Source organism: Eublepharis macularius, chromosome 3 (assembly GCF_028583425.1).
Source record: "Eublepharis macularius isolate TG4126 chromosome 3, MPM_Emac_v1.0, whole genome shotgun sequence".
Taxonomy (NCBI): Eukaryota; Metazoa; Chordata; class Lepidosauria; order Squamata; family Eublepharidae; genus Eublepharis; species Eublepharis macularius.
Window position 1 is genome coordinate 185,304,335 of NC_072792.1, and position 22,139 is coordinate 185,326,473.

A 22,139-nucleotide genomic window follows, 5' to 3' on the forward strand; every position below is an offset into this window, starting at 1 on the left:
TGAGCCCACTTCATCAGATGCAATGAAGGGTTAACACTCAGTTCGCAGGTAGATATTATGGGCACACAAAGCTACAAGCATCAGAAAGGGAGGGGTGCTATTCTTGCAAAGAGGTCGGAAGGCCCTGCAAAGCACAGGTGTGTCACATGACATAGTGCAGGTGAGAACCAGGGCCTGCTAGAATGGGTACGGACCACTCTCAGCTGGCAAGGAACAGGCAAGGCGAACAGCGCAGGAAACATGAACCACGAACCACTAAGAAGGGGGGGGGTCACTTTCTACAGTGAGGAAGCAAGGTCCCTCAGCGGCTACTAGCAGTGGTGACCAAAGGGAAGGCCCCCCCCCCCATTCAGAGGCAGCGCATCTCTGAATGCCCCTCCAGGGCTACTGGTTGGCCACGGCGTGAAACAGGATGCTGTACTTGATGGGCTACTGGTCTGATCCAGCGGGACTTCTTTTATAGTTGCTGGAGCACAGTGGTTAAGTGGTTCAGCTGCAAATCAGCACTCTGCTGGTTCGAATCCCACAACTGCCAGGAGCTCGGTAGGTGGCCTTGGGTCAGCCCCTCCTCTCAGCCCCAGCTGTATTGTGGGGATAATAACAACACTAACTTGTTCACTGCTCTGGGTGAGGCACTGATCTGTCTAGAAGAGCGGTATATAAGTGCAGTTATTCTTATTATATAATCCATAAGAATTATAAGCAGATGACAACTTGATTACTGACAGCTGCAGTTGCGGCTAGAAAGGACAAGTGGGGGGGGGCGGGTTCTAGAAAGGGGGTGGCAGCAACCAGGGCTGGGTGAAGTTTGCCCGGGCAGTGGCCTTGGAACCGCTCTCTTGGCAAAACAGCCTGTGTAATGTTTATGCTGTTCTTATGATCAGTTCGTTTTCAGTCCACCTTTCTCACCGAGACTCAAGGTGGATCGCACAAAGTAAGTCAAGGCAATCAATAGGGCGTGGATTCTGTGGTGCCACTAGTGTGCAAGGTGCTGCACAGTACATTAAAAAGATTGTCTGTAACACTCTGCATGTGCACACGTGTGCACACCCAAAAGCAGGAACTTTTCGGGGACAGAGGTTGGGCCTATGCTGAGAAAGCAGAGGCTCAGAGAGCGAAGGAAGGCCTTGGAGGGAAAAGGCAGAAGAGAGAGAGAGAAAGGAAAGAAAGGAAGGAAGGACTCAAGAGTGAAAAAGGAGGAAAGACTAAGAAATCAAGAAAGAAAAAGAAAGGGATGGAAGAAAGGAAGGAAGGACTCAAGAGTGAAAAAGGAGGAAAGACTAAGAAATCAAGAAAGAAAAAGAAAGGGATGGAAGAAAGGAAGGATGGACTCAGCGACAAAAAGAAGACTAAGAAATTAAGGGGGGGGGGGAGAAAAGGCTAAGAGAGGGAAGGAAGGAAGGAAGGAAAAAAGGACTGGCAGAAGAAAGGAAGGCTGAGAGAGAGGGGGAGAGAAAGGGAGACTCCAGGCCGGCAGGCTGGGCGGGCGTCTTGGTCTGCACCCCCGGTCTCGCCTCCTCCTCCTCCGGCCTGTCTCCAGCCGGCGGGCGGCGGGGTCCTGGGCCGCGTCGGGCCGGCGTTCCGCGGGCCCCGCCTGGTCCCGCAAGGGCCACCCCGAGGCCGGGCGCCGGAGACCCTCACGAGCCCCAAAGGGGGGGGGGGGAAAGCTCCGGCCCCAGCTCTTGGCCCGGCCGGCCGGCAGGCAGGCAGGCCGGCGGCCCCTCCCCTCTCCTGCCCTCGGCGGCGCCCGCCCTCTTTCCGGGGCCTGGCCAGGCGGGGGAGCCGCGGCGGCCCTCCTCCGTGCCTGCCTGGCTGCCTTGCCTGGCTGGCTGCCGGCGGGGCGGGCCCGAGGCGGGGCGGCGCGCGGGGCGAGCATGAGCGGCGGGCGGCGGGGCGGCCGGGTGGCCCCGGGGCCGGGCGGGCCGGGCCGGCGCTGAGGCGGCATGGCGTGCGGCGGCGGCGGCGGCGGCGTCGGGGCGGCCCCGGCGTGGTACCACAAGGACCTGAGCCGCGCGGCGGCCGAGGAGCTGCTGGCCCGGGCCGGCCGCGACGGCAGCTTCCTGGTGCGCGACAGCGAGAGCGTGGCCGGCGCCTTCGCCCTCTGCCTGCTGTGAGTGCCGCCGCGGGGCCGGGGCCGGGGCCGGGCGGGGCGGCTTCGCGGGGCTCGAGTCGGGCGCCTCCCGGGCCGCGCTCCGAGGCGCACCGCGCGCGCCCAGCCGGGCCTTTCCCGCGCGCTTCTGGCGCCGTCGGGGCGGCCGCGCCGGGGGAACTTTCGCTTCGGAAGAGTCGGGCGCCCCCCAGGCCCGGCCCGGCCCGGCCCGGCCCGGCCCTCCGCCTGCATCCTTAGCCGTCGCGCGGCGCTGGCGGGCCGAGGCCGGGGCTCTTTGGGGTCGCCCGCCGGGCGCTGGAGCCGGCCGGGCCCGCCTTGATGGCTGCCGGCAGGTGTCCGGCGCGGAGGCGCGGGTCTTCGGGGCCTCTGCCCGCGGGGCAAAGAGCCCCCGCGCCTCCCCGGCCGGCCTCAGATCGGACGCTGGAACCCCGTCGGGTGGGCCCTGGGAACGGGCTCCCCGGAAGGCTGCGGCAGGGATCCGTCCGAGCGTGGTTCGGGCCCAGCTCGGAGTTTTTTATGTAGAAAACCATGCTTCAAATATAGTCTTACTGACTAGTGATTTTAAATCATGATTTAAATTGATTCGATTTAAATCACATCCACCCTGCCTCCAAGTAAGCTGGGCTCTCTCTCTCTGTGGGTCAGACTTTCACTGACTGGGGTCTGTTGCCTGGGGCACAGCAGCCGAAGTCTCTTGTCTCTTGCGGTGGCCACAAACCTATGGCTGGTTTCAATTCCGTTCCGCCATCGCGACCTTCCCCAAGTGAATGTGGGCGAGTGCTGAGAAACCTTGAGCTGGTGCTACTTATTGGAGTCCCCAGGAGTCATTGGAGGGCAGCTTGTGAGGTGTGGAGTGGGTCCAGGGGATGGATCAGGCTTGCTTGAGTTCGGTCGGCCCACCTGCCCCTGGGCAAGCCACTTTCCTTACCTCCTCAAATCATGTTGCAGGGAAAAATAGGTAACATTTATAAAGCACTTAAGGTGTGACGCATTTTGGTGGGAGGGAATCTGTTTCTTCTTAGTGCCCCTTTTGTGATGAGAGATTTTTTTAAAAGCGTGGACCTTGGTCCAGATGAGTAAAATTTCTTACTGGCCATTCAAATATTCCCTTTTTATAGCCAGGTATCTCAGAGCCAAGCTACAAGTGACGCCTGATACCAGTTGGACGCTTGTCAGCTTCCCTCAAGTTTTGATGGGAAATGTAGGCATCCTGGTCTTGCAGCTGTAATGGAGAGCCGAGCTGTAAAACTAGGATGCCTACATTTCCCATCAAAACTTGAGGGAAGCTGACAAGTGTCCAACCTGTGTAAGGCGTCACTTGTAGCTTGGCTCTCAGCCTGTTTTTCAGGCCTTATGGGATGGTAGAGGTTCCAGAAAAGTGTGAAAAGCCCTCCATTAAGTTTGCTTCATAGGCTGGACCAGGGGAAGCCGAGAGAGGCACAGCTCAGGGACGGGCCAGAGCCCGTGGTTTGTGTCCCGGGGCTCCCAGTTTCTGTCGTGGGCGTTTTCAGTTAAAAAAAGGTCTCCGCTGACTGGGCCAGGGAACACCTTGCTTTTGCCAGAGGCTTGGGAGAGCCGCTGTAAATAGGTCTGGCCCAATGTAAGGTGGCTATATGTGTTCTCCCCTGCACACAGCAGTAGTGAATGGAGGCCGGGCCCCGAGGCCCTCTCCAAATCGCATGCAACGGGCCATAGGCATTCCTTGATGGCCATGGCTGCAGGTGTGTAAGAGCCTAAGGAACTGCAGCAACTGGGAATGGATTTGTCAGAGAGAGGAGCTCGAGGATTGGGGAGAGGGAAAGAGGCATAAACTATGAGCCCTTCTCCCTTGAGATGCATTTGCTGCACTGATTTCTTCCCTCTCCCTTGATTTCCCTGTTTTTCTAGCAGCAGAGTGCTTTGCATGGCTGTAGATCAAGATGGGTAGCCGTGTTAGCCTGTCTGTAGCAGCGGAAAAGAGCGCGAGTCCAGGAGCAGCTATAAGATTAACAAAATTAGTGGTAGCTTTCGTGAGCCACAGCTCACTTCTTACACGGCTGATTTACGGCTCTGTGGTTCTCACCTGTCCCCTGGCAGCACCCGTGGCAGCTGGTACATGGAACAGGCGGCTTTTCTTTCCTTATGATACTGGGCATGCCAGACGTGTGGGAGGCTCTCTGTACCTAAAACAACACAAAAGGCATGCCAAGAATAAACCGTTGGTGCGGTAATGGAGGTGGACGGGGAAATGGGTACGCTGAAGTCTTCTTATGGGAGAACAGGGCTGTCTTCTGCCAAAGTGGCTACCCAGTGGCAATTTCTAATATCATTCTTTTCTTTTTCTTTTGGGTTATTTATTTTATGTTACGTTATTTTATTTGTTGGATTTACATCCCACCCTCCCTGCAAACGGGCTCAGGGCGGGTCACCACATCCTAAAACCACAGTTTAAAAATGTATATACAATAAATAACAGTTACAATCATAAAACAATAAAATCAATACCTATCGCTGTGGGTACGCACAACAGATCTTATTAGACAGTGGAGCAGAGCAGGCCAGGCCAGGGACCAGCAAGAGAATTCGCCAGCTCCTCAGCCGCCCTCAGAGGCCGGGCGGAACATCATTTTACAGGCCCGGCGGAACTGTAATAAGTTCTGCAGGGCCTGCGTCTCAACTGGGAGAAAGCGTTCCACCAGGCCAGAGCCAGAGCTGGAAAAGCTCTGGCCCTGGTTGAGGCCAAGCGAGCATCCTTGGGGCCAGGGACCCCTTGCAGGTGTTGACCTGCAGAGTGTAATGCCCTCCGGGGAACATGCAGGGAGAGACAGTCTGGAAGATATGCAGTTACTGATAGGAGGGCCTAGGGGGGCCAGATCTAACCCTTACCATGAGGAATTTACGGCTTAAGGCCTCTGTCCTGCTGGTGGTTCTAGATTACTGTCTGCTTGAGAGTGTTGGCTGGGAAGGCTGTTGTTTAGGGTATTGGCATTCACAAGGCAGACCAAGAGCTTAGGGGTGCTCATGGACCCATCCTTGATGTGTGAAAAGTGGGTTGGCATTGTGGCCAAGGCCACCTTCTACCACCTGCCTCTGGTTGCCCGACTCGCTCCTTGCTTAGACTTAGCTGATCTGGTGCTGCGCCATGCCTTTATAACCCTGAGTTTTGATTACTGCAGTGTTTTAATGGTGTGCTTTTGTTTGTTGGAATGGTTTTTAAGATGCGATTTTATTACGCATGTTTAGTTTGGTGACCCTTAGGAGGGCAAAAAGGCAGGGTATACATTTTTAAAAATAAAATGCAACCCAGAAACCGTAGCTGTTCTGTAATGCCTTGGCCTGATTATTGTTGGGGCTGTATACATCAGGTACATATCCCACATCTTACAGCAGCTACACATTGGATGCCAATTTGTTTCCAAGTCCAATTAAAGCTGGTTATGATCTTTAAAGCCCTTCACAAGCCATGAACCACGTATCTAATGGATTTTTCCTTGATATAGCCTCATATGCTGTGGTCCTCTATTTGCCACCTACTGGCTGTTCCCTTTAATGGAGTGCAAAATAGTAACGAGTCCAGTTGCACCTTTAAGACTAACCAATTTTACTGTAGCATGAGCTTTTGAGAACCGCAGCTCTCTTTGTCAGATGCATCTGATGAAGAGAGCTGTAGTTCTCGAAAGCTCATGCTACAATAAAGTTGGGTAGTCTTAAAGGCGCGACTGGACTCTTTACTATTTGGCAACTACAGACTAACACGGCTAACTCCTCTGGAGTTAATGGGGTGTAGAATCTGCAGGAATGGGGAGTGGAGCTATTTGGGGTTTTATTAGATTATGTATGTCTTAAATTGTGATTTGTCAGCTGCCTTGAGGCACAAGGGAAGGCATATTTTAAGTAATAAATAAAATGTCTGGTGCACGGAGTGCCTTGTTATGCACACAGGAAATGCGTGTCTTGGGTACGCCTGCATTGAAAATGCAAACAAGCATGTTCTGTGGAGGCTGCTTTTAATTTGCACATTGGAATGTATGTTAGCAGCGCTTAAACATGGAAGTAACTGAGATGAGCAATGAGCCTGCAAGCTGCTGCTTTCCTCCCACGTGCTCCTCTCCCCCCTGCCATGCCCACATTGCGGCCCCTGCCCGTTTCCAGGCCCAGCTGTGAAGATGCAGCCACCGCTGCGCTGCCTGGCTTAGCTGTGATTGCTAGTTCCAGACGTCACCAGTTAAAAAGGCTGCTCAAGACCCTGTTAGAGTTGTGGAAGAGCCGCTGGTCCTCTGCTCACTCTCTAGCAGCATTGACTGACCATCAGTCGCCGCTGCCTCTGAACCTGTAGGAAGGAGGTGGACGGACTCCTCTCTTTCCTCAGATGCTTCTGGTGAGGAGGCAGTTATTTTAACTACTGTGGCTAAAAATGGCAATCTTTGCCCACAAGGGAGGAGCCCATGTTTTGCAAGTGGAAGGTCTCAGGTTCAGTTCCTGGAATCTTCAGTTGAAAAGGATCCTGGGAAATAGGGCTGGGAGAGACCTTGGAGGGTCACTCGATGCGCCAGCAGCCTGCTCCTGAGATCCAGTGCCAAACAATGTCTTAATTGTCCCCTAATCTCTGCTAAAGCTCCATTAGGCTAAGAGCAATTCTCTGGTTAATCAGTACTTCTTGGCCCTGACTTCCAGACGGAATGGCTAGTGTGACATTTGAGCAGGGCCAAACCCGGCGTGTTCCACATCCCGAGCTCTCAGTAGTTCTCAGGCGCACCCCAGAACTCCTGCGAGTGTCTGGTTCGGTCCTCTGTACAGGTCAGAAAGAGCAAGGTCTGGATGCGAATCCTTGCTTGGCTGTGCTTGGAATTTCGCTGTTAACATCTACCTCATAGCGTAACAAGGTGGTGGGCACGAACCGAAATACGAACCAAAGTTTGTCACAAACCGGGCCATTTTTTTGGTTCACGAACTGGCGGTTCGTCAGAGGGCATTTCTGAAGAACCGCAACGATTTTTAGGACAGTTCGTTTGTTTTTCGGTTCGTCACTGCAGACAGCCTGGCGCCGATCAATCAGTTTCCTAGGCAACGGTGGGGGAGAGTGGCCTTTCTGCAGACCTTTTGCTGACCCGGAAGTGACGTATTCACGAACCAAACAAACCATTTTGCGAACCAGGCAATTTCGTGCCGGTTCGTGAAATGCTACAAACCACGAACCACAACAAATCGCCGTTTTCTTGGTTTGTGCCCATCTCTACTGATTACTCTGTTAGGATTTCTCTATTAGTCTACCCTCATAGGATAAAAAGGTAGTTACTCTTATGTTTTAAGCAGAGGCTAAATGGCCATCTGACAGCAATGCTGATTCCGTGAACCTGTGCAGATCATGAGAGGGAGGGCAGAATGCGTTACATTAGTGCTTAGTTCTCGTGGCTCCTTCTTACATGCCCAGGGTAATGTGAATCGCCACCTTGAGGTCAGGTAGCAGTTTTCCCCAGACCAGTTTAGCTAGGGATCCTCATTGAGTTTTGCCGTCTTCTGGTCACTGTGTGTGTGGGGTGGGTGGGGTGGGGAGGTATTTTGGGGTTTCCTGCATTTTGCGGGGTGTTGAACTAGATGATGCTAGAGGTCCCTTCCAACCCTGTGACTTTATGATTCTATGTCCAGTGCCTGGAGTTCTTTGGAGGATGTGATAAATAAATTGATTGATACTGAAATCAGAATAAATGGAAAACCAGATTTCCAGCCCCTTACTGCTGAGAGAGATCAGCAAATAGAGTGGCAATGTTTAATGTGCTAGCTCGCCGGTGCTTAATTTGGATCTGTGCTTAGCAACACAGTCTACTTGCCATGTCAGAATATGGGCCTGGAATGTGCCCATAGAGGTCCTCTAAACATGTGCAGAGGGCATTTCTCTCACCATTGGGGAGCTACAGATTACCCACTACGTCTTGGATTAGTAAGCAAGCGGGGCATCTGCTCCCAAAATGGGACTTCAGAAACTAATCTTTATTTACACTGCACCAGATGTCAGCATACCTGTTTTTAAGATTCCTTTTGAGGACCCCCGTACCTGTGGAACTCCCTTCTGCCAGAAACTGTGATTTTCTAGCGGTGTTATTTGTACTCTGATTTTTTTTTTTAACAGTGCGTTTTATAGATCTGCTTTCAGCATGTAAATCACGGACAGGCTGTACCTTGAACTTGATGCAGTGCAAGGAGAGAGCTTGCCTGGTTAGAATGAACATTTGTCCTGGGAGACGAGAGACCCGAAATTGGATCACCCTCCGCTCCCATTCGGGCAAGTCACACCCCTTGGCTTAGCCTGCCTCTAAGCCTTGTTGTGGGGAGGCAGAGAGTTCACCTGAAATGGATGGTTCACATTTAAACAGAAGGATGCATACTGCTTGGGTGCAAACAAGGGTAGTTGTGTATTGCGGAACATTTTGAAAGCTATACAGAGTGGTGGAGAGCCAGGCTGGGTGTGGCAAGCCATGCAGAAGAGGGTGTGGGAGGGTGACACGGGGGCGGCATCTGTGCCCGGTTCCAGGGTGTGAGGCAAGATGTCCACAGCCTGCTGCTTTCCGTTTGTGATGTTCTTGGCACTGTTGCACCTCCTGGCCGGTCACTCACAGCCTGCAAATCATAGGTGGGCATACGGACGGGGCACCCCTACCCAGTGGGAAACCCACCCAGTGCCCTCAGCTGTTGCCCACCCATGCTAGCTTCTGTTGGGTCTGGCGGGGTGAGGCCAAGCTTGGGACCTAGGGCTGCCCCACTGGGGCTGGCAGTGTTTGGAGGGTGTTCCTGCTGGTATCCTTGATCTTGGTGCCTCCGTGAGGTTTTTGAGCAAATGGTTTCCTGATCCATGCCATGGTGGTGCAGTCGAGGCCATTTAAGACTCTGTTTCCTAGGCTTGCCGCTTGGCTTTTAGCATAACGGGGTCAAAGTCTGCGATGAATATAAAGTAGGCTCAAACTTGGCTGTGGCTTGTAAGCCTCCCTTTTTGAGTTTCCACGTGGCGGAGCTGACAGTACTTGAAGTGAAAAAGTTCTGATGTAGCAGGATCTAGGGGCAGAGCTCTCAATTCATCTAACGTTATATACCATTTTTAAGAGCCCCAAATGGATGAGCAAGAAGCAAAAAAAACCCTAGACTTCCTTGTTGTCTTTGTGACAATTAGGCTGAAAGCCAAAACACTCTGTTCATCCCCCACCCCCCAAAAGCTGGCAGCCCTGTCCCTTAACCTTTTGTTAGGCAACTGTAACATCATGGAATGTTCACAAACATTCTAACTGTTCCACATAAATGCCCTGGTAGTGAAAGGGCCAACTCTCCACTCACCCTATAAGGAATACTAGTGCTATTTCCATTGGTGGGTGGGTGGGAACAATGGTAGAGCTGATACAGCGGCTTGTATAAGGCCACCTAGCAAGATTAAGAGAGAGGTAAGATTCTGACCACCTGATTTGTAGTTCAGTTTTATAGCCAGATTGCCAGCTGCAAGCAGCACCATTACCCTTTTGGTAAACTGTCATACTGACAGAGAGGTAGTTGAAGAGTTACATAGATGTATTTTCCCCAGTTCTGTCAATGCGTGTGGGATGGATGGGGCGTCCAATCCATTAGCTGCAGCAAATTCAGATGCAGTAGAGGAGAGTTCCTCTGGATTAATGGCTGAATCCAAGAGCTGCCAGCTCTGTTCATTTCTGTCTTCTTCTACTTTATTCTGAAAGGGTTCTTCATGCATAGGGAATGCAAAATAGTAAAGAGTCCAGTAGCACCTTAAAGACTAACCAACTTTATTGTAGCATAAGCTTTCGAGAATCATAGTTCTCTTCGTCAGATACATGGTGGAAGTGAAGAAACTGGCCAGATATATATAGGTAGTGAGGGGAGGGGGGAGTAGATGCAAATCAGTTGCAAAAGTCATGAAAGAGATAAGGTGCACAATCCAGGCTGGGTGTGGCCCCTCCCCTCCATAGCTGAATCTGAATGGAATACCTGAAAGGCAGTTACTTCTGATGATGAGATAACCAAGTCTGACTGAGTCAAATTTACATCTGGGATGCAGACTCTGTTGCTTCTAGGAACAGGCACTGAATCACCCCACTTGCAATCATTAGGATAATTGGGCCAAGACACCTCCAGATTTCGGGGCCGACCTCTGTTTCCTGGCCTTTGAGGCCGAGGATGGCGGAGTTCCCAGGGCATCAGCGGATCTCTGGGCTGAGGTCTGGGGAAGCTGGAAGCGGAGGGGTTGTGCATTCCAGCCGGTAAAGTGCATTCTGTATTGCTTCTTTACAAACCCAAGTTTCTTGCCGTAGGACATCTTCTTCAGAAGATGAAACAAGGTACAGGTGAGACTAGTGGTACCCTTGTTTGGGGAGTCCTGGGTGACACAGGCTGTAGACGGCAGAAGTAGAATCCTGTGATGGCAGGGTGGATTGTACCATTGGAGGCGGTACGCGATTAGTAGCCATTCTTTTGGGATCGGTAGCCATTCCTAGGCCTCTTCTCTGTGAAGGATACCACATTTTCTCAAAAGGAAGAACCCTGAATGTAAGATGACACACAAACCCCGTCTTAAAGTTTAGACACACACACACACACACAGGTGCACACGCGCGCACACAGAAAAAGTTATTACTGGACTTAACTGTAACTAATATGCAAATGTGAGAGTACTTACTCTCTCTTCTTTTGAGTAGGCATACCTAATCTTGCATCTGAGTAAATATGAAATTTAAACATTCTTTGTAGCGTGACGTAGTGTATTTTTATTATACTGTTTTAATTGTTAGCCGAGTTGGTGGCCCCACTGAACAGAAAAGCAGAATATAAATGCTATAAATAAATATAAAACTTAGCTGTTTGGCCAAGAGTGGTAAGGGAAGGGGCATTGTGTACATGCTCAGATGTGCTCTTGCTACTGCTTCATGGGTTCCCCTTGAAATAAATCCAGAGGAGTTAGCCATGTTAGTCTGTAGTGGCAAAATAGTAAAGAGTCCAGTAGCACCTTTAAGACTAACCAACTTTATTGTAGCATAAGCTTTTGAGAACCACAGCTCTCTTCGTCAGATGCATCATAACCAACTTTATTGTAGCATAAGCTTTCGAGAACCACAGCTCTCTTTGTCAGATGCATCATAACCAACTTTATTGTAGCATAAGCTTTCGAGAACCACAGCTCTCTTCGTCAGATGCATCATAACCAACTTTATTGTAGTATAAGCTTTCGAGAACCACAGCTCTCTTCGTCAGATGCATCGTCTGACGAAGAGAGCTGTGGTTCTTGAAAGCTGATGTCGCATCAGATGAAGAGAACTGTGGTTGTCAAAAGCTTATGCTACAGTAAAGTTGGTCAGTCTTAAAGGTGCTACTGGACTCTTTACTACCTTAAAATAAAGATATTTGTATCTAACCTGTCTGCTACAGTTTATGTTGTTTTTCTTCAGGTGCGCATCTGTGTCATACGAGGGCCCCTCCATGTCCTTCCCCCTTGAGGTTCACCTGGCACCAATTCTATTTTTTTAGTCACTAGGTTGAAACATTTTTTTTAAAATCCAGGCTTTTGATCATACTCTGGTCCCTGCCTAGGGACTGTTATGAAGATCACTTAGGCTAATAAACGTGTTTGCTCCGGGTTTTTGGCTTGATTTTTAGTCTCTTTATTAATCCTAATGATTTTATGGTTTTATCTTGTGAGCTGCCTCAAGCGGGTCTTCAGAGGCAGCAGATACATTTTCTAAATAATAAATAATCGTGTTCAGTTTTGGGCACCACAGTTTTAAGAAGGATGTTGACAAGCTTGAACGTGTCCAGAGGAGGGCAACGAAGATGGTGCGGGGTCTGGAGACCAAGTCCTATGAGGAAAGGTTAAAGGAGCTCAGTATGTTTAGCCTGGAGAGGAGATGGCTGAGAAGTGATACGATAACCATCTTCAAGAACTTGAAGGGCTGCCATAGAGAGGATGGCGCGGAGTTGTTTTCCATTGTCCCAGAAGGTCGGACCAGAACCAACGGGTTGAAATTAAAAGAGGTTTTGGCTAAACATTAGGAAATACTTCCTGACAGAGCGGTCCCTCAGTGGGACAGGCTTCCTCGGGAGGTGGTGGGCTCTCCTCCTTTAGAGGTGTTTAAGCAGTGGCTAGATGGCCATCGGACAGCAATGCCGAGTCTGTGACTCAGTATGAATGTACAGAGATCAGGAGAGGGAGGGCCGGAAGGGGTGAGCGGGTGCTGGGCTCTCGTGGCCCTTCCTCACGTGCCCATTTTAATGTCACTTTGGGGTCAGGAAGGAATTTTCCTCCAGGCCAGATTGGCCAGTCTTTTGCCTTCCTCTGGGCATAGAGCAGGGGTCACTGGGGGAGGGGAGGGGGTCAGGGGGAGATAGCTGTGAACTTCCTGCATAGTGCCGGGGGTTGGGTTAGCTGACCCTTTGGGTCCCTTCCGGTCGATGTTTCTATGCAGAGAAGCAGGCTGTATGCAACAAAGGGTTCTGCTAGAATTTCAAAAACCCTAGTAGTCTTTAAGGCGCCACAGGATTCTTGATTTCGCTGCAAAGGCCTGCAGCAAATATGTGGCAGCCTCCTTCCCATCTCCTCTGGTAGCCTTTGTTGGGCTTTGCCAAGGCAAGTCATAACTTTTGAATTGGGTCTAGAGGGCTGCCCCAATCTTGCAGGAACACCTCCCTTTTCCAGCCCTGCCAGCCACACCATTTCCTCCTGTTTCTCCCGGACCCACCCTGCATATTGCAGGGACCCAGGGAAGCATTCCCCACAAGCATTTCTTTTCCCAGGATGAAGAGGCGGAGCAGGAATTTTGATGGAGAGAAGCTGGCAATTGAGGGCTTTCTTGGGCAGCCAAAAACTGTATCACTGCCTCCTTTCGGTGGCTGCGCATTCACGAAATTGTCAATGCAGATATCTCGTGGTTCGGGTGTGTTTGTGGTGTTAGGAGCTCATCTTGAGTCCCAGAAGCTGATTCTGATGCCAAGCCTGATAGAAAAAGTAAAGTCTGAGTACATCCAGTTTCTCTTGGAAGAATGGTGGGATATACATTATGCAGAAAACTATAGATCCAGAGGAGTTCACCGTGTTAGTCTGTAGTGGCAAAATCGAAAAGAGTCCAGTAGCACCTTTAAGACTAACCAACTTTATTGTAGCATAAGCTTTCGAGAGCCACAGCTCTCTTCGTCATCTGATGAAGAGAGCTGTGGCTCTCGAAAGCTCATGCTACAATAAAGTTGGTTAGTCTTAAAGGCACTACTGGACTATTTACTATTTTGCAGAAAAGTCCGTGAGCAAAGCTGTCCGTCATTCGCAGGTGGATGTAGCTTGCCTGCAAACTCCTGGAGGCAGGGATCTTGGTTAGAATATCTTCTTTTTAAAACTCTGTGTGCATGTGCGTGGACACACAAGCAAGATTTGTAAGCAGAGCCGACTGTGGAAATCTTGCCAAAATCCAAGCCCTAAAGCCAGTGCAAGACAGTTTTTTGTTGGAAGCATTCATTTAGTGGTAAGCGACAAACACAGCTTTGTTTTAGTAGTAGTTTATTTGAAGACATCGGGGTTTTTTTGTCGTATGTCTTTTTGGTGTCCTTTTAAAACCCATACTTTAAAACTGGTACTTCAGCATCTTTCCAGATGGGGCCGGGCAAACTAGGATTATGGGGCCCAGTCCACTAAGGATCTCTCCTGTGTAAACACCCCTGGAATCTCTTAATCTCTGTTTGCTTCTGATAAAATTAGAGGGTGTTGTTATGACGGATGCATGTGATGGTTTAATGGTTTTATATAAAATTAGCACTGGTTGTGACCACATGCAAACTCCAGGGCACAAATCCCATTAAAACGTAACATGGCGTGTTTGTCTAAGGCAAGAAAGGTGAAGAAACCCTATTATCCATTGCTTTTTCCCCTTTTTTATAAAGTAGTGGTACTCATGATATTCTCCCCTCTCAACCTACGGTACTCTGTACTAGCGCATACCCCCTGAAAAAAAGCCCTGCTGTTACCAGATTTAAAATGGGAGGCCCACTCCACTGCTAGACCCTCCCCCATGACCCACCCATAGCAGGAGACCCCTTCCATATTGAGCCGCTGTTGTCCATGTGTTGTGTGCTTCAGCAAAAGAGAGCCAGTTTGGTGTGGTGGTGAAGAGCAGCAGGACTCTAATCTGGAGAGCCGGGTTTGATTCTCCATTCCTCCACTTGAAGCCAGTTGGGTAACCGTCAGTCAGCCACAGCTCTCTCAGAGCTCTCTCAGTCCCACCCACCTCACAGGGTCATGAGGATAATAACAACACACTTTGTAAACTGCTCTGAGTGGCTGTTAAGTTGCCCTGAAGAGCGGTATATAAATCAAATGTTACTGTTGTTATAACATGCTGAAACAAGCAGGCAAGCAACCTCTGGAGGTAGTTAATCCTGTTGTTAGCTTTCTGTATCAGGACTGATCAAATGATCCATTCACACTCACTATGGAGACACTGCAAGGAAGTAAAGCCAGAACAGGAATCATGCAGAGTTGCAACAAACATCCTCTTCTGTGGGTGGGGACTTAATTTGTTTCTTGCTTCCTTCTCTTGCAGTCCACAGTTTGGGAATGACTGAGTCAGTGAGACTTAGATCTGAGTCAGCACTCATCGGATGTTACTGCATGTAATGTTGTTATTCAGTCACTAATGATACAGATTACTTTTCAAGTCAGAGGCCAGGAAATGCAGGCTAAGCCAGCAAATGAGACTTGCATTGCGTTGTTCACTTGGAGGGGTCTCTTTGGTTGGTACATTTTGTATGGGGGACATAGCTGTGGTTTTTTTCTTTTCTATGTTTGCTATTGCTAGGAAAGCCAACAGTAATTTTGCAAGGACAGGGGAGGAGATGGAAAGTGCTACTCGAGCAGCTGCGCCACAAAATAAACCCCTTCGTACTTTTAACTGTGTTTAAATGAAAACATTTTTTTAAAAAACACGGAGGTTCCAGGAACTGCCTCTCGGTTCTCGGCTTGGATCCTTGCCTCTTCCTCCTCCTTGGCCTCTGGGTGTTGCAGGAACATCCCAGTAGCTGTAGCTGCACAAGCCATTTCCCTCTTGTTTTGCCAACAGGCACGAGTTCCACCCTTTGCCCTCCGTGACATGGAAAATGTGCCCATGCGGAGCCTGCACAGTGCCTGGGAGCCTTTGTCCTGCAAGGAGAACGTGCTGTTTTTGAGTGGCGCCCACGCCTCCCACAGAGGGGACCACGGCTGCCTCTTTGGCATCCTTCTTTGGAGGTTTTTAAGCAGAGGCTAGATGGCCATCTGACGGCAATGCTGATTCTGTGAACCGAGGCAGATCCTGAAAGAGAGGGCAGGAAGGGTTGCATCAGTGCTTAGTTCTCATGTTCCTTCTTACATGCTCAGGGTAAGGCCGATCGCCACTTTGGGGTCAGGTAGCAATTTCCCCCAGGCCAGTTCAGCTAGGGATCCTGACGGTGTTTTGCCATCTTCTGGGCATGAAGTAAGGGTCACTGGGTATGTGGGGGGGGGGGATGTATTTGTGAATTTCCTGCATTGTGCAGGGGGTTGGACTAGATGACCTTAGAGGTACATTCCAACCCTGTGATTCTATGATCCCTTCATAATCTGGTGAGGAGGGAGGTAGACATGTGCACCCCCTTCAGCTTTTGCTCTCCTCCTCAAACTGCCCCAGTGCCACTGAGTAGTGGCAAAATCTCTTTTGAGTCAGGGACATTTCAGTCAATTTCTTTGTGAAGACAATTTTTTCCCCTTTTCCCCCTAAATAGGATTTGTTCAGAGCTGCTCATAGCAGAATAAAACACAATGAAAACAATAGAACTAAAGTTGTACTCCAGCAGAACATTTCAGGAAAATGGTGGCCAATAAAAACCAGTTAGAAAAGCATGGGGGGGAAAGATCCACCCAACTGAACACCTGAGATGTCTTTTCCTGACCTCTAAAGATCGGTTACAGAGGCAGGCAGGCCATCTGTTAGTCTCTTGCCGTGAAATCCCCATAGGGGTCGCCATGAATCAGCTATAACTTGATGGCCCTCTCCACCACCAAAGATCATTTAAGGAGGAGCCACGAAAAACTGGATGGGTGAAGGTCTTGGTGCTACCACTGAGAAGGCTGTGCTCCTAGTTTTCACCATCTCACTTCTGCTGATGAAGGGACCCAGAGATAATTTCATTGGACTATTTATTTCGGGTATTTATGCTGTGCCTCGAGCGTGCGAAACGCTGGAGGTACGCTGCATCCGGACCATTCACATCAATGGAGGTTGAAACCAGCACCATGAATGGAGCCCAGAAGCAAAGTGCGAGGGTCAGTGTTGAACTTGCAACACAGAAGGCGGCGGGATCGCTGCAGTGTGTCCCTGTTGCAGTGCTTTGGACCCTACATAGAGCCTATCGGAGTAAGCTAACCGTGGCATGACTAATCTTGGGGAGTCTTTTGTGACTCCCAGATGTGCTTGCAAATGTCGGGGAGCAGCAGGATTTGGTCCAGTGGCACCTTAAAGAGACCAACCAGATCTTCAGGGGATAAGCTCTGACTCTTGGAAGCGTGCACTCTGAAAATCTTGCTGGTCTGTTACGGCGCCCAAATCCTGCTGTTCTACTGCAGACCAACAAGGCTGTCTGCCTGAAACAATGAAGGAGAGGTTGCTTGCCCGTGATTCCCAGGTCTCAAGCGGCTGGCTTGCTCTGGGATCTTCTGCGATTGCACAAGAGATCTTAACACATCTTTTGGATGCTGTGTTGAGGCCCCCTGTAATACTGCCATTTTGGCTTAATCTGGATGATGCCCGTGGACTTGAAATCCTGGTTAGGAGCCCTAGTTAAGCAGGATAGTAAAGACTTTTAAGACTAACCAACTTTATTGTAGCATAAGCTTTCGAGAACCACAGCTCTCTTCATCAGATGCATCAGTAAAGTTGGTTAGCCTTAAAGGTGCTACTGGACTCTTTACCATTTTGCAACTACAGACTAACATGGCTAACTACTCTGGATCTAGTTAAATAGGGGGATACGGCTGTCCTTAACCCAGTTGAGAGATGGCCCTGCTACGTAATGGCTGCGCCAGCCGTGATCAGAAAAAACGAGACAGGGTTAGGTGCCATTTTTTAAACCAAGGAGCCCCCCCGAGAATCAGTTTTAGGGCTGATTGGCACGTTGCGCAGTCCTTGTGTTCACGCAGGGGCATGCTGACTGGATGTACTAAAATTGTACTCAAATGAAACGTTTCAGGAAAACGGTAGCCAATAAAAACCAATTTGAAAAGCATGGGGAAAAAAGATCCACCGAACTGAACACCTGACATTTTTTAAAAGACATCTTTTCCTGACCTCGAAAGATCGGTTACAGAGGCAGGCAGTGGCAAACCGCCTCTGTTAGTCTCTTGCCATGAAAACCCTGTAGGGGTCGCCATGAATCAGCTATAACTTGATGGCCCTCTCCACTACCAAAGATCAGTTAAGGAGGAGCCACGAAAAACCGGGTTGGCGAAGGCCTTGGTGTTGACTGGACATACTCTGCGCATTCCAGACTCAGAACTGATTTCTAAAGTGTTGGGGGAGCAATTTGGATTGCATCGGAGGGGGGGTGAGGTGAAGGTGAGACAAAAAGCAGCTCCCAGGGCCATTTCAGGTCAGGAAAATGACATGGAGGAAGGCTTCAGCCTCCCCTTGTGCTGAGGCCCCGGTCCAAATTGCCCCTTCTCATGTGCGTCTGGAAATTCCAAACGTGGCACGCCCAGAACCCGTCCAGCTGCCAGTCCACCTGGTGTATACAAAGACTTTGTGACTGGGGTGTGTTCTCGCGTCTTTTGTACAAGCCAGGATTTTCTCTTGTCGAGCTAGTGGAGATTTAGCTGTCGGCTTCCGTTGTCTTAAGACTTCCCCTAGACAGTAGGACTCTCTGGAGGGTTGTTTCTTATCGAGCTGGTGGAGATGTTCACCCTTGAAGCAGATTGGGGGAGGCAACTGTTACGTTATTATTTTTATTTATTTAATTTATAGCCTGCCCTCCCCGCAGATGGGCTCAGGGCGGGTTGCAGCAATAGATAAGAATTACAATAGGTAAAACAATAAAATCACAGACTCAATGATCACAAACATAATTTCCAGCAACCTAGATGGGCCCCCTTCCCTTTTCTCTGCACATCATACATGTAAGAAAGGGTGAAGGTGTGAATTAATAACTCCTGACTATAACTCATCATGCGTGGGGGGGGGCAGATGATCATATCCCCTCCCCCTTAGATGGATCCAGTGCTGGCCTCAACCATATGCTTGGCGGAACGTCTCTTGTCTTACAGGCCCGCTGGATGAATGAATTGCCCAGACATACGCTTAGGTGTGTGAAAGTCATTCTGATAATCTACAACAAGGATTGTGTGGAAAGGAGGAGACACACTATTCCATATTTAATTAAGCTGGAGGTAAAAGAGTGTACTTTTGTGGAAGGCAGCTAAAGCCAGTCGAGCTCCAGATCCCTCCAGGGAAGATCGAGCGAGCTGCCGTCTCAATATTATGTTTTTGTGTTCTTGGTTCCAGGAGCAAATCAGCACTTAAAGGCCAGCGGGGACATGCCTTGGTCTGGCTCCAAATGCAGTTTCTCTGCCAGGAGTTCTGGAGTCTCTAAAACAGCCACAACATTATTTCAGGGTCTGCTAACAGTAAGGTGCCGGATATTGTCCGGCTCGTTCTGCTCAGATGCTGAATATTCTCTGTGCAAACTGTGGGCGCCTCTTATTCAGGGAAAATATGGGGGATGCAGTAGAGGTCGAAGGTGTGATAATCGCAATCAGTTAAGGGAACAGGATCAGTTTCCAGAAAAATAGCCCTGTGGTGGCCAGCATATACTTTAGGGATGAGATCCCTGCATCCTGTGGCAGTGAGTCCCATATGTGAACAGTGCCTTGCTTAAACAAGATGCGTAGCCATGTTAGTCTGTCTGTCTAGCAGTAGAAAAGAGCAAGAGTCCAGTAGCGCTTATTAAGACGAACAAAATCTGTGGTAGGTATCTGAAGAAGTGAGCTGTGGCTCGCAAAAGCTCCTACCCTGCCGCAAGTTTTGTTAGTCTTATAAGTGCTACTGGACTCTTGCTCTTTTCTATTGCTTAAACAAGTGCTGGAAATTATAGTTATGACTTCAAGTACTGGGTTGTGATCTTGGAGCAATGCAGCAAAAATGAAGAATGAAGGCAGCCCCGAAGGTTTTGCTGCTAGAGGCAGAAAAACCAAATGGGTGACAAAACTGGTGTGCCAGATTTGTCATGAAATTTGAGCATCCATTCGCTACCACCACCACCCCCTCCCTGAAAACAGCCTGGTGTGGATGGAGCTCATTGCCCTCCAGGGGACATGGACTGTTGAGGGCCAGTAAAGGGGGGGGGGATTGGGGAGGGGGAGGTACATTTTCCAGTAGATCCAAAAGCTGATGGTGAGCTGGTGGGTGGTTGTGGGAGGAACGCCATCCCCCCAGCCCTGGTTTCCATCTCCGGAACTAGCATATACAGCACAGGGAGGGCGAAGCAGAAATCTCCCCTCCCAGCAGGCACCCAGAGCCACTCGGATGTGCAGTTGGAAGGAGCGGCTTCCTCCTGGTGCTACACTGCCGAGGTTCAGGCTGCAGTGAGCAGGAAACTGGCCCCTCGGCCGATGCCTGCTGTCTCACACTGTAGGGGGCAGGGAAGGCCTCTCCGTTCCCATCCCATCCCCCTGGGCCTGGGCGATTCCTTGCAGCCCCCTCGTTTGCCCAACCATAATGTGCATGCATCGCTGCCCGCTCCCTGCCCCGAGGACCCCCGTTTTTGCATTGTGGCTGTGGGAGCCGGCCTGGCGGCTACTAATCTGCCTCCCCCTCGAGTGCCAGCTGGCAGTTGGCATCCCTCTGACTGAGTGCCATTCACTGAGTCACAGACTCGGCAGAGAGAGTGTGCGCCTGCACCTCCCTCCTGCCTCCAAGGCAAAGGGGAAAACAAACCAGCCCTCTGAACTATAAATAACTCTCGCCAAGAGGAAGAAAAATGAACTTGATCGGCTCCCTATGGAGGTGCTTATGGGCCTGGACCCTTCTAGGGCAGGCAGGCACCATGCAGGTGCTCCGGGGAAAGTTCTGCGTTTCAGCTTAAGCTCGGCTCGGGGCCTGTTATTGTGGCCAGGCCTGGCCACCGCCATGAAACCTCCCCATTCAGAGGTAGTCACCTGCCTTCTCCTCTTTCCGGACGCTGAAGTGTGTGAGAGGTTTTTTTTGGTAGGGGTTAGAAGTGGAAAGACAAGCTACTTCACACCTGAGTTTTCCAGCAGTTGCCTAATTTCACGCGAACTCTTTGCCCTGTAATTGCTTGTGCCTGTCTGGGCCAGCAGGGATTTCTAAAGGAGAATGCACTTTCCTTCGTGTTGTTTTCCCATCAGCCCTGTCGAGAGAGAGGATCGTTGTTCCCATTCTGCAGATGAGAAACCGAGTCTGGGAGAGAGAGACTTACCTGGGGCTTGTGAGTCAGCGCTAGAGCAGGGCCTTAAACCCGGAGCCCAGTAAAGATCCAAGTCCAGCTCTAACCAGAATCCCGTCTCCTGTTTAAGAAGCGTTCCAAGATTTTTAGTTCAGGTATAAGTTTCTCTGTATGCCGTCCCGCTTGCGCAGTTCTGTTGGCTGCTCCCGTAGATTCGGGTCTTAGGTTAGCCCAATGCCCTATATAAAGAGTACCCTACATGAAGAGTAAATAGCGGCACCAAGGGACTGGGTCTCATTGATACGTTCCGTGCCCACTTCTGAGAGCTAAACTACATGAGACGAATTATACGAGGACTCTCAAGTGAAGGGAGATGCAACGTTAGCCGGGAAGCGTAGTTTGAATTTCACCCCTCTCTCTCTACAGAGCTGGCAAAGATCACTCCTCAGAGAGTTTGTTAATTTACTCTTTGCCCCCCCCCCCCCCCCCCGCAAAAGGCTCTGTCAGTTATTAACAAGTGTGGTAATGTAATGCAATACAAATTCTGGAAATCTATTCACAGTTACTGCTTTTTAAAAAGACAGCTAGACACAAAAAGGGGTCTTTGTATCATGAGTAGACACAAGAAGACAGGAAAGGGAGATGTGATTGTTTTTTTCAAGTTCCAGCCCTAGGACTCCATGCATGTGTCTTGACATTTAATCCCAAAAATGTGCGTATGGGCCTTTCCAGAATTAAGAAATAAAACAGTGCCATTTGAGGGTCGCATTTGTTTGGCTGGTTGTGGCACCAGGTGGTTGTGCTCACAGTCACTTCGAATGTTTTTCCCAAGGCTACCAAGAAGGCCTCCACACCCCTATTGGGTCAAAAATTGTGCAAAAGAGACTGGTTCAGAAGGGCATTCTTGTAGAGGAATTAAGTTTGTAATGGAGGTGACTATAATTAGGGATAATGTTCTTTTTCTTTCAGGTCTTTAATCCCAGCCCCGCTGTGTTATGTCTTTTCCCTGGGAATCTTTGCCAGTTTGGTGTAGTGGTTAAGAGCACGGGACTCTAATCTGGAGAGCCGGGTTTGATTCCCCACTCCTCCACAAAGCCAGCTGGGTGACCTTGGGCGAGTCACAGTTCTCTTGAGCTCTCTTAGCCCCACCCACCTCACAGGGTGATTGTTGTGGGGTAATAATAACACTTTGTAAACCGCTCTGAGTGGGCATTAAGTTGTCCTGAAGGGCGGTATATAAATCGAATGTTATTATTATTATTATTAGACTTGGATGTTAGCATATTTTGTAATCTACTTGCTGACTGACTGAACACTTTTGTTTTACTAGGAACCTTGCTGTTAAGATTCAGGTGTTATCAAATTTTGTAATAGGCTTACAGATTGAATAGCTTTCTTTCTCTCTTTCTCTCTCTCTGATTCTCTCTTTCCTTCTTTCCATGTTTTCCTTCCTTTCTCCTTTTCTTCTTTCCTTCTTTCCCTTCCTTCCTTCCACCCTCTCTCCCTTCCTTCCTCTTTCCATGTCTTTCTTCCTCTCTCCCTTCCTTACTCTTTCCATGTCTCCCTCCCTCCCTCCCTCCCTCCCTCCCTCCCTCCCTCTCTTTCTTTCTTT

At 49.8% G+C, this 22,139-nt stretch overlaps 1 protein-coding gene across 1 annotated transcript in view; it reads left to right on the forward strand.

Moving 5' to 3' along the window:
• Positions 1 to 1,921: 1,921 nt before the first annotated feature.
• Positions 1,922 to 22,139, forward strand: part of INPPL1 (inositol polyphosphate phosphatase like 1) — an 86,038-nt gene continuing 65,820 nt past the window's right edge. The window contains exon 1 of the mRNA XM_054973590.1: positions 1,922 to 2,110. Within this exon, the coding sequence (XP_054829565.1) occupies positions 1,944 to 2,110 (167 nt within the window). The 5' untranslated portion in view covers positions 1,922 to 1,943. The remainder of the gene's footprint in view (positions 2,111 to 22,139) is intronic.